Genomic DNA, 12,894 nt, shown 5'->3' on the forward strand with positions numbered 1-12,894 from the left:
GAAGGATAACACATTTGACATTCAGATTTACATTTGTAGATTTTGTTTACAGTTGTGATATAATGGAATGCAGCATAATCATTTATTTGGTTTATTTAGTAACCTTTTGAACTGCTGGAATCAACTTCAGCTAGTCCCATAATGCTGAGAGTGAATGGCCAACAAAACAAGCTTATGTATATCAAGTCCAAGATGGCCTTTTCTCTGAGGTATGGCAAAATCAGTTAGTATATATAACTTAATGGGTGTGGGGGACTTGTCCCCCACATCCAGAGTGCAGGGGGGTTGCCTTCCTGCAAAAAAAGAAGTTTAAAGGAGAACAATGTTCAATAATCGCTGCTGTCCTCCATTTTTGTTGGAGATGTTTTTTTCGGCACGTCAGCACCAAGCATTATGAGTGCAAACATTTCAACAGGGATCCCATTTATATTATTGTGTACTGTCTCTGCTTTTACTAAGAGATTGGCTACTATGTGATATAGCTTGGTTTATTCTCTTAAATTATTCCCAGCCCGGGGTTGGTAATACTGTGAGTAGGACAGGATCTTTAGGCAAGTGAGTATTTACTGATCCAAATAAAAACCTTGGGAAGTAACAAGAAACTCAGAGATAATGGAAATGAGGGTGTACATGAAGTAACCAGATAGGAACAACATCGTAGCTGCCTTAATCTAGAAACATGAGCAGTGGTCGCAGTTTATTAGCTGCAACACTGAGTGACCAGGAGGCTCCCTACCATATAAAGAAGTCATGAAGTAGGATGGAGGAGGAGATCAGTGGTGTACCTCAGCCTGCATCATTAGATAATCTGTGGGATGCAGAAGTCCTAGGTTAATACATACTTTCCCACTCAGATACAGAATCTGCTGGGTATTATGCATGCTTCATTAAATAGGTAAGTTTTTTCGATGCTTTTAAGCAGCATTAATTAATACAAAACACAAGATGACAGTCTTGAGGTGTAAGAAAATCATATTCAACATGTTCTAAAATGTTACGTCTGACTAAGGAAGCCCCACCTCATCACCACCCTAGGGGAAAGTAATGATAAGAAAACAAATGTTAGCAGTCATATTTACATGAAGGGCAGGGTTCAATGCTTTAAAGGAAACAGATGAGCAGCCATTCTAGACAGATGCTAAACTGGGCTCCTGGCAGCTTACAGCAATTTTACAATGTTTTATGTTTCAGTCCTCACTGTAACAGTAACCTGCTGGCTATGTAAGGGGTTCTATTTTTTTTTTTCTTCTAGTACTTTTGTTTTAAATATCTCAGTTGTGCTCTGTAAATATATTAATCATTTAAACACTGGTAGAGTTAAAGTACTTTATTTAAGATTTATGAAATATTACGCTCCTTTTACTAACATGTATAATTTTGTAACAATTTGCAGGTTGCAGGGCACAGGCAAGTCTGGTTCAGCCTCCTTCACTGTCTGTGTCTCAGGGGCAGAATGTGGAAATCCCCTGCACAGGACTCAGTGGTTACACTCTGTCCTGGTACCAGCAGAAACCAGGGAATTCTCCTCGGCTTCTTACTTATGGCACTAGCACAGAGACAGGAATTCCAAGTAGATTTTCTGCTTCAGTAGATAACTCTGCGAAAATTTCCAAATTAATAATCACAGGAGTCAATGCTGAGGACGATGCTGATTACTACTGCAGTAACTGGGATAGTAGTGCTAGCACACGCACAGTGATACAGTTACATGAAGACGTTAGACAGAAACCTTTTACTTCACTGAGGCTGTACAGCAGTAATTCATGCAGAGTAATATTATTTAAGCACCCTGGTTTCCAGGTAGAGGATGGTACTGATTATTACTGTGACATGTGGGTCAGAATATTTAACTCATACGCAGTTATACTGATAAAGGGGAACACAGAGGTTAATTAAAATTATTTAACACAGTACTCAAGCGGGGGATTGTATTGATTATTGCTGTGACATGTGGGACAGCATGTTTAACTCATACATAGTTATACAGATACAGGGAACACAGAGATTCATTAACATTATTATTTAACATGGTACCCAGACAGGGGACGGTACTGATTATTACTGTGACATGTGGGACAGTATGTTTAACTGATACACAGTTATATAGATATAGGGGAACACAGAGATTAATTAACATTATTTAACACAGTACCCATGCGGGGGATGATATTGATTATTACTATGACATGTGGGGTAGTATGTTTAACTCATACACAGTTATACAGATACAGGGAACACAGAGATTAATTAACATTATTATTAAACATAGTACCCAGGCAGGGGATGGTATTGATTATTACTGTGACATGTGGAGCAGTATGTTTAACTCATACACAATTGTACAGATACAGGGGAAGTTGAGATAAATGTTTTTTTTTTTGAGGGATGGGGGACACAGCGGTGAAGGAGACATCAGACAATCAGAAGGAAGACAGCAGGGAGGGTAAGACTGTACAACCAGCAGGAGTGAGTATTGGTGCAAAAGGGGTGGGAGGTTGGCATAATGGTTATGGTGTTTGCCTTATAAACCAAAGGTGTAGGGTTTGATTCTCAAATGGGGTAATTGGCTAGGCTTAAAATGCCTCACAAAGGCAGTTAGCCTAGTACTAATCTATGAACCTATGAACCTATGACATTCCATGGCTGTAATCCCGTCCAGCTACCCTGGCTACCATCATCATTGGGCCCTGTCTTAGATGTTAGAGACAGTGCTGGACAGGGATGGGACTCAATGAGTTGTTGAAAGAGGTTCTCCATATATCTGATTCAGGTGTTTAATGTCCTCTCACTTTTCTCCTCCACAGTGTCTGTCAGCTTCCAATGGGTGACAAAACTGTCATCTACAGTGGCATTGCTACATGTGAATACAACAGTCCCAATATCCAATGCAGTGCTACCTATAAGAGGTAGTGAAGGTGAGTCAGGAGGTGTGAAAGTCACTGTGACAGGAGGTGTAAAGTTGACTGTGGCAGGAATCTAGATGTGCTGGGTACTTCTGGTGGTGGTCATGGTGTTGCTTCCTCCTGTGGGAGGTCATGTGGGGGGGTCAACAGGCTTTGCTAGAGGGATTAGTGCAGATTGTGATGCTGGTTCTGTTGCAGATAGTGTAATAAATGAAGAAAAATAAAATAATAAACAAAATAAATACATGTAATAGAAAAGGATAGCAACAGAGAGGATGGGGAGAGAGAGATGTACAAATACAGTAAAAGGTACAGCTGATGTCTACTTGTCATATGATGAAGTTATACGTAATATATGTAAAAGAGCAAACAATTCATCCATGCTGTTAGTATAGACAAGTGAGATGGGAACTTGAAACTACAATCATCATCACCTGCTTTCTGTAACACAAATGAAAACATGATGTGTTACTTGTCAAACCATCAGGGGTGGGTAGTATAAGACACAGTAGTGGAATCTCTGAGATAATATACATATACAAAAAAAAATGCCGCTCAGTTACAGATTCCCCTCACTGGTATTTTAAATAAAGGAAACAAGTACAGTGACAAAGTATGTCCGTGACACAAATGTTCACCTACCAACAAAAAAGTGTTGCTCATACATATTTCCCACATCTAATCTTATGGGTACTATAATAAGACAGATATATCATATTAAAAATTAGAATAACATATATAGGGATGGGGGGATTTGAATCAACATACATCATTACAATGTGTGAACACATCCTTCAATACCTAGAGCCACTTGTCCAACATTATAGCAGAATGCATGCACACCCACAGTAGTCAACAGAGCTCCCTATTGAAAGGTTAACACTCAAATTGCTGAGTGCCCACAAGCTGAAAATAACAGACTGAAAACACAGGAGAAGATTGAATTTGGAAAAATCACTCTTCTCCTTTAACCTTCTTTTTGCATGGCAGGGGGGTGGGTGGCAGCAAGTCCCCCCTGCACCCCCACATTCCCCGAACTTATATATACCAACTCTGAGATCACCGTACGTCAAAGAAAAGGGAATATTCTGAGAAATGGCAAGTATACTCATCTTTTTCTGCTCTTAGGTACTCCATTCTCTCCACATGTAGCTGCCTATTCACTGCAATGTCTTCAGGGTCTATGGGAGGAAAAACAGCAATGAGCAAGGTCTATGGATGGCATGTACTGACAGACTGTATGTTTAGCTGACATAAATCCTACTTAAATAGAGTAAGAGGTGCCTGCTGTTTACCTTCTTCCTCCCCTCAACCACTGGGGGTCAGGACTGTGGCACCTCATATCACAATAATATTGATGGTATATGGCTTCTCTCTACATGAGACTCCAGTGTCCCCAGTAATAGTACAGCTTAAACTGTTCTAGTCTTATACTGAAGCCCATAATACTCCTCCTACTGGAACATATGTCTGTAATCCTGATGAAAGAGGTGGAGAAAGATGTTCGTCTCCAGCACATACCAGCTCTGCTCTGTAAAAGAAGCACGACCTTCACATTTTCCAGCCATGCCTCACCTTGAATAATCACATGGAAAAATGGCTGAAAACTGTCACTCAAAGCACTTCTCTTGTGTTTCGTCTACCATGTATCAATGGCTATTGACAGGCACCACATTCACATGCCGGATTGCATGCTAGTGTAATACAAGTACTGCATTATTATGGTTTACACCGATAGCCTAGTACCTACCTATGAACCTATATCAAACAAAGCTCCTCATTAGCACTTTTCAAGAAAAATCTTGATGATTGGATGGGAAATAGGAAATTCACCCCGGGGATCACCTCTGTGGCTCTGCTCGACAGTGGCACAAGAAAATAATTTTCTTGGGTGGCAAAACCAGGGTACCTTTTTGGCTGGGCTTGTATAGGCCCCAGGGCCAATAGCCTAGTACCTACCTATGAACCTATGAACCTACAACAGTACATTAAAGTATTATGCCATTAAGGAAGCAACTACTACAGTGACTCCATTTTCCTGTGGTTATATGTGGAATTACAAATATCCTCTAGAAACATGGAAAGGACTGCTCATGCACAGTGCTGAAAGCAGGAATGCAGGTATGCGTATGGCATCAAAGATAATTGAGTGTGATGTTTAGCAAGTTTTCTCATTGTGAAAATTGAAAGAGCCAGACCCAGTAATTAGGAGTGCCCATATTGGTATAATGATTTTGCTCAGCCAAGTGAATATGCATGATATAAGTGTGACAGGAGTCGCCAAGCCTCATTGTGCCATGGAAGAATCATTAGAGCAAAATCTTCTGAACCTGCAAAAACTGCACCTGTGAGGAATTGTTAAGGAAAGTAAAACCCTGTGGTACATGGTAAGTTCTACCTTTTCTCTTGTAAACACTTTTTTGACATGTACACTTACTGACATAATGTTAATCTACACAGTAATAAAATTATGAATTTTAAATATATATGGTTATTACCAACTACCTGAAGTATGTGTATGTATGTATGTCTAAAAACCCAAGGGATATAATACTCATACTTTAGCAGTCCTAAGTATCATACAGAGTTAACTGAGATATAATCATTTAGCCTGGTCATGAAATGGCAGTTGATCTTAGCTGGAATATCAGCTCTGTATACTTGTTTCTAGTTGTCCAAATGTCTGCCCTGCTCTGGTCATATTTTACTATTTCCAGTAAACCAAAACCGAATGGATTGAAATTCTCACAGACTAAAGACTTCTTATACACAGCACTGTGGTGGTGCTGCGGTAGCGTTGTCACCTCACAGTAAGACGCTGTCCGGTTCGATTCTCAGCTAGAGCTTCTTCTGTGTGGAGATATGCATGAATGGGCGTACCTTCATTGAAGGTTGTGCATCAGGGCTGGTAACCCGGCACGTAAAAATCAACTACCAATCATTAGCGGACCGGAGTTCCGCTGTGGCGACCCCTCATCGGGAAAAGCCGAAAGACACAAACAAAAATTAATAGTCTTTTTTGCTATATCATAGCAGACTCTGTATATCCTTTTATGCAAAACTCTCTTCATTTTACCAACATAAAATTAAGTACAAGTTCTACATTTTTCATTGTAAACAATGCTGGGGGTCCCACAATTACCTTTTTTGTAGGATTATCTTCACTGAACAAAAATTGTCAAAAATATATGTTCTTCTTTCAAAGTAAAGGGGCATTGTTTGCAAACCACACTACTTTGTATACATCATCACTGGTATTACAAATACTCCACTTTCTTCTTAAAATTCTAAAGCAAAAGATCTAACATAATTTAGAGGTGGAATATTATAGCAATAACCCACGCCTGGGTGTGGGTAATGCTGGATTTACCCACGGTTGGCGTGGTTTGGTCCCGAGGGCGAAGCCCGAGGGACCAAACAAAGACAACCGTGGGTAAATCCAGCATTACCACCAGAAGTGAGTTATTATATAATGCCATTATTTAAGAAAAAATAATTACTTTTCTTAAATAATGGCATTGTATAATGCCTCTTGCTGCCCTTCTGCACCTGTCTGGTGTTCGCGGCAGTTCTGATGTACTGCGCATGCCTCGCAGTACATCAGAGCTTTGGGCAAAGCAACGGAGAACGCAAGTTCTCCGTTGCTTTACTATCTCGCTATGTTAAATGGGTTTAACATAGCGAGACAGCTAAAATAAGCAACGGAGATCTCCGTTGCTTATTTTAAAGCTGTCTCGCTATGTTAAACTCATTTAACATAGTGAGACAGGTTTAAAAGCAACGGAGATCGCAAGATCTCCGTTGCTTTACATTAAGCTATGTTAAAGGAGTTTAACATAGCGAGACAGTTTAAAAACAACGGAGATCTCCGTTGCTTTTTTAAAGCTGTCTCGCAATGTTAAACTCTTTAACATAGCGAGAATGTTATACTAACGGAAAAAGTCCGGGCGACCGGACCTTTTTCCGTTAGTATATTGAGGGATTTACCACGGGCACGCTGGTTGGTCTGGCCAATCAGCGTGCACGTTTTGAGGGTAGGCATTGTATAATATTTGTTTACTGCAAACTTTTGATTGTTTGTCTTAGATTTCTGGCCCTTTGCCAAGAGAGGAACATATCAAATTAGATTATATTGAAAAAGAACTGTATAAACTGGACCCAAACAAAACGCAGGTAATAATGACCAGAGAACACTTCAGCAACAACTTAAAGTACCATTACAGTAATAGGGGACAGGGGGTTTAAATGCAGAGATGAAAAGTCAGCAAGCAAAGGAGAGTAGTAGTGCTGAAATTGAATTCGTCCTTCAGTCTTGGTGAGCACTTTCATGAGCTAGACCCTGTTTTTTACAAAATCACACCAAGGCGACACTAATATATAAACTGTATTTATACAGCAAATATCATGAATAGAAGTAGGTCAAACATTAAAAAGTATAGCTGGGTGCACAAGACCCAGGATAAAAAGTGCCCAGTCTTGGTAGGTGCACTGGTACCAGGACTGGAAAAAATAACAGTGTAGAATTCACAAAATGTGGAAATGTTCCTACAATAGGGCAAGGCCCAGGGCAAGGATGGCCCCCCTGTTGTAGAAAGAAGTAGTCCACAAAAATCACAAAAACTAATAGGCCAAAGAAGAGCCATAATGATGACAGAGTGGACTATTGAGGATAAGAAATAAATTATTCATTGTTACTATTACGCAAAAAGCCCAGAATTTCCAGACACAAGATATACAAAAACATTAAGACAGAAATTAGAGGAAAGAAAAATACTTCCACAAGAAAAAAACTGTCAGACACTTCACATAAAAATTTGTGGTCATTAATACAACAGATTTGTGAAAAACAGTATATAGACCAAGAAACGTTGATCTGTTTGGAAAAAGAAGCATCTGAGAAAGTGCAAAAATATAAATAACAAAACCTAGATATTTTTGAAATATATAAAAAAATAAATATGGACATGAGAAAGAAGAAGAGATTTGATATGGTGCAATATTTATGCAACAGTGAAAGCCAAATTAATCAACATAAAGAAGGCAGCCCCAAAGATATTTGAAGAGAGATACAGGCAAAGGCATCCAGACATGAAAAATTTCACAATAAAAGAAAATGACAAAGAGGGAATGTAGAAAAGAAGATTAGTAAAGTAGAAGTTAAAAAATAGAAATTGAAGTTATGGAGTGCCTGCAAAGTGAAAGATCTGATGTAGAAGGTCTAACACAGGTTACATCACAGCATGATGGAATGAGTCCCCAAAGTAAGGAAAAAGAGGAAGATCAGGAGACATCTGAGAAAGAAATATGAACATGGGAAAGAAAAAGAGATTTAATATGTTGTAATATCTATGCAAAAGAGAAAGCAAAACTAATCAATACAAAAAAAGCAGCACCAAAAATAATTGTAGAAAAATACAGGCAAAGGAATCCAGACATACAATACAAAAAATAAAAAGACGAAGAGGAAAAGCAGAAAAGGATATTAGTAATGGAGAAGTTAAACTGTCACACTGTTTGTAAAGCTTTTTTATCTAGTTTCACTGTGTGAAAGATATTAACTGGAAATTTTCTCTTATTTGTTAAGCATCTGTTTGTTCTGTTTTCCAGCCAAGGATTGTATCATATAGCATGCAGTTAAAAGCATTCTCTAGAGTCTCCTTGCTCCTTTATCTGTTTAAAACTTTAATTTAGTGTCTCACTGCTGTTTTTCTGCTGTGATAAACATTTCTGTAGTGGTTTTTTCTGCTTAAAACAGTGTAGCTAGTAGCTGTAGCATAGTTTCCCATGCTGCATCCCTATAGGTGTCTTGTTCTTATACTTGGTAGCTTTGCAGTTGCCCCTAGTGTAGATTTGATCTGAGACACTCCTCCCAGTCCACTGCTATTAGCTCATTCTCCTAAATACAAAGAGAACATTTGGGAAGGTCAATCCCCTTAGTTTTTTTAACCTTGAATTATCTCACTTCTCCCTTTACACTTTATTAAAGAACTACTCAGCTGCTTTTACAGTATTTGTGTTTCCTCCTCCTACTCTATCATTTCATCTTGTTTTTTCTGCTACTTGTTCTCTAAAGTGTTCACTTGCATCTTCTCTGCTGCATTTATTACTGCTTGTTTTTAGCCTGTCTAAATTTTAAGTGCTATTCTAAGCCTGTTACTTTTGGCTTATGCACTTGTGCTTTAGGCTTACCCCTTAGCTCTCCTTGGCCTCTCTCCCTCAGATTCTGACAAATATGGATGGATAATTTCCTATGGTTTCTCCTGCCAGTCTGTTTAATATAGGCATCCTGAGACAGTGTAGCAACTGCCTCATGTACATGGGCAACCATCTACTACTACCACCTAGGAACACAATTGGTGAGAGCTGCAATTACATGAAGAAGCTAGAGTCTATGCTCTCTCCTTCACAAGCCAGTACATCTGGCACTAAGAAGGTTGTCAACAAAATCACTACACTTCAAACACCGCCCACAACTACACAGCATGCACTCACATAGGCAGAGGTTCTCAATAAAAATAAACCCAAACAAAGGAGATCTCAGAGGTAAAAACACATGAGAACTCCACAACCCTCCACACCACATACCATGCATAGTCCACACGCAAGTATCTCGCAACCACTAAGGCCTAACCATAAATTCAACATATCAGTCATAGGAGACTCCATTGTGAGACACACAGATGTGCCTCTCACCAGGCTGGATAAGGAGAAAGTCACGGTTAGTTGTTTGTCAGGTGCCAGAATCTGCCATATCACACACACACACACACACACACACACACACACACACACACACACACACACACACACACACACACACACACTCAAGTCTCTCAATAACAGGTACTGTTATGACTCTGTCATAGTCCATGTTGGCATGAACGACTGACTATATGAACAGAGACATGATTGAACTCGCTGAATATGTGTCCCAGGCAGGTATCTCCCAAGCCTTAAGCGGCATTCTACCTTCACCCAGAAAGATGCCTCAATACAAACAGAAAATGATTAACTTAGGGGGATCCAGTGCCTGACAGCCTAGGAAGATATGATTGACAGATCATGATGCTTTGCTAGAGATGGCCTGCATCTGTCTCATTTGGGCTTCTGGCTTCTAGCAAAGGCCCTTGCCTCCCCATAGTGTCTTTTTTAGGAAAAGTCATGAAGTTGATACTACTAACATAAACATCTCACAAAAATGCAAATTAAAGGTTATGCTTCTAAATGCTAGGAGTCTAAATATGAAACTGCACTCATTGCAAGCATTCTTAACCCTGGAAGTTGTTGACATTTGTGCAGTCACAGAAACCTGGTTCAAAACTGTGAAGAACACCCCAGCCTTACCTGGTTACTCATCCTATCATACATTCAGACCCCAAAATTTGGGCAGCAAAGTCAAAGGAGGTAGAGTTTCAATATATATTAAAGACACACACACCTCCAGGCTGATCAAACATTATGATGCACAGGAGACACTCCAGGTGCAGTTAACCGTTGAAGAGCCCCTATTCAAATTATCTAGCTACAGGCCCCTAAATTTGACTCAAAATGCCCACTCCACCTATCTGGACACTCTTCAAATCTATCAAGATTCAACCCCTTACCCTGATCCTGGGTGACTTTAATTACTCAACCATAGACTGGAAAAACTGCTCATGCCAGAACACAAATGCCCAGAGATTCCTCAATTTTATCAATGCCAATGCCTTGGAACAGCTAGTTGATACCCCCACAAGAGGTGATAATATATTGGACTTTTTATTTATTTATTTTATTTTATTTTACATTTGTTGACCGGGATAGTCCGACTGGATGCATGTCCATTTTCAGCGGAGGCCTGGGGAGAAAAGCTCCAAGGTAAACAGATAGAACATAACATATTACAAATAAAATATTAACAGTGATTACATAAGCAAACAAGATAGACAAGTTCCACAGGTTAGAGTTAATCCAGCATGAAAGTCAGGATTAAATTACACAGTAAGCTGACTAACAGATTTTACACATTCCAGAGGAGAGTTAGCCAGGCTTGATACAATGACATAGCCAGTTTAGTGCCAGATGTTGTTTGAGTCTAGTTTTAAATTGACCTAGGGAGGAAAGTAAAGTAATATCAGCTGGAAGTGAGTTCCAGGATCTACCTACAGAGTTTGCAAGGAGAGAGTCACTGGATGTGTTGTTAATTTTGCTTGTCTGAATTAGTAATCTGTTGGAGGATCTAAGCAGTCGAGGATTGTTATAGGGGGTGATAAGATTTTTAAGTGCAGGAGTATTGTCCAGATTATAAAGGATTTTATAGGCCATAATCAGTTGGTTATACTGGATTAGGCTGGGTAGTTCAAGCCACCCAAGTTGGTTTAGACTGATGCAATGATGTGTCCTAATGGTTAAGGTGTTTGCCTTGTAAGTACAAGGTGCAGGGTTTGAGTCTCACAAGGGATAATTGGCTAGGCTTAAAATGGCTCGCAAGGGCAGTTAGCTTAGTACTAATCTGTGAACCTAAAAGGCAAACCTGGCAATGTGGTTGTAGCAGATTGAGAGTTTGCTAAGGACAGTCTTGTTTAAATTAGAGAGTAAAGGGGTTGCATACAGAAGTGTTGAGAGAAGGTCAGAGTGAGCTATGGCAATTTTGGCTGCCCTACACTGACCGCCTCAAAAAACCCCAGCTTTACTCCGTAGCATATCGCCTACTCCGAGCTGATCTCTGCCTAACATATAAAACTATGTCAAACCCAGAGCTGTTGGACATGCTACACCTAAAGAAATCCCAATCCCTCCAAGCTACATGCTCTAGGGACCTAAACCTTGTCACCACAATAAACGAGACATGCTGGAGGGATAGATTCCTGTCCCAGAGACTTCCTATACTCTGGAACAAGCTACCCATCTATGTCAAGCAAAGTTCTTCATTAGCACTCTTCAAGAAAAATCTTGATGAGTGGATGGGAAATAGGAAATACACCCCGGGGATCACTTCTGTGTCTCTGTTGGACAGTGGCACAGGAAAATAACTTTCTTGGGTGGCGTAAGCTATGGTACCTTGCTGGTTAGGCTTATGTAGGCTCTTGGGCCGATAACCTAGTACCTATAAGGGGTTAGGAATGCTTTTATTCTGTAAAGTGACCGTATTTTTTTGTTGATGGTTTTGATTGATTGGTTTACATGTGGGTCAAATTTTAGATTATTATCTGTAATGACACCTAATAGTTTTATAGAGGGGTCAGGGGAGATTATTGTGCCATCATTTGCATTTATGGTAAAGGTAAAAGCAGTAGAACTATGTGTAGGTGAAAATAACAGCATTTTAGTTTTTTGGGGATTTAGTATCAGACAACGTTCAGAAAGCCAGTTTTCTATTGTATTAAAGGTGGTCTGGGTAGATGACCATAAGTCTGTTGGGGATGTGGCCGAGCAAATCAGGGTAGAGTCATCAGCATATTGGATACAGCTGACTTTTGGGATGACAGTATACAGGCTGTTAATGAAGAGTTGATATTTACCACCATGAGTAACAACTGCAGGACCCCTAAGGTATCATCTTCTCTGGTAAGATCCGACCATAAAGCGGTCACTTTCAAAGTCACCATCTCCCTTGACCCCCCTCTAGCTAGGGACAAACAAAACAACTTCTCCAAAGCTGATTACAACCTCCTGAGGAATTATATAAACAGTGTCACAGCCCTTCCTTTACTATGGGAACTGGCACCAATGTCCAAATCTACACTGAAGTACTATACGAGCATTTATATAGATGCATGGAATCAGGAATACCTGACAGGACAAAATCATCCTCCACAAGGAAGAGTAAACCCATCTGGTGGACATCTACAATAAATAAACTATATAAAAAAAGGAAAAAAATGATGTCCAGGACCAAGAAAGAGCAGGTGCTCAATTGGAAGCAATGTCTCCCTAGCCTGAACAAGCAAATAAGAGCACTAGTGAACTCCTCTAAAGCAAACTTTGAGTCCAAATTAGCCACATCTACTAG

General features: G+C 39.8%; 1 gene segment (V, D, J or C); it reads left to right on the forward strand.

Moving 5' to 3' along the window:
* The first annotated feature begins 1,149 nt into the window (after window positions 1-1,149).
* LOC122800307 overlaps window positions 1,150-12,894 on the forward strand; it is a 43,081-nt gene continuing 31,336 nt past the window's right edge. The window contains 2 exon segments of the V gene segment in view: window positions 1,150-1,221; window positions 1,394-1,810. Of these exon segments, the coding sequence occupies window positions 1,176-1,221; window positions 1,394-1,810 (463 nt within the window).

The sequence above is a fragment of the Protopterus annectens genome, chromosome 4.part0, assembly GCF_019279795.1.
Source record: "Protopterus annectens isolate FY-2018-M chromosome 4.part0, PAN1.0, whole genome shotgun sequence".
Classification (NCBI taxonomy): Eukaryota; Metazoa; Chordata; order Ceratodontiformes; family Protopteridae; genus Protopterus; species Protopterus annectens.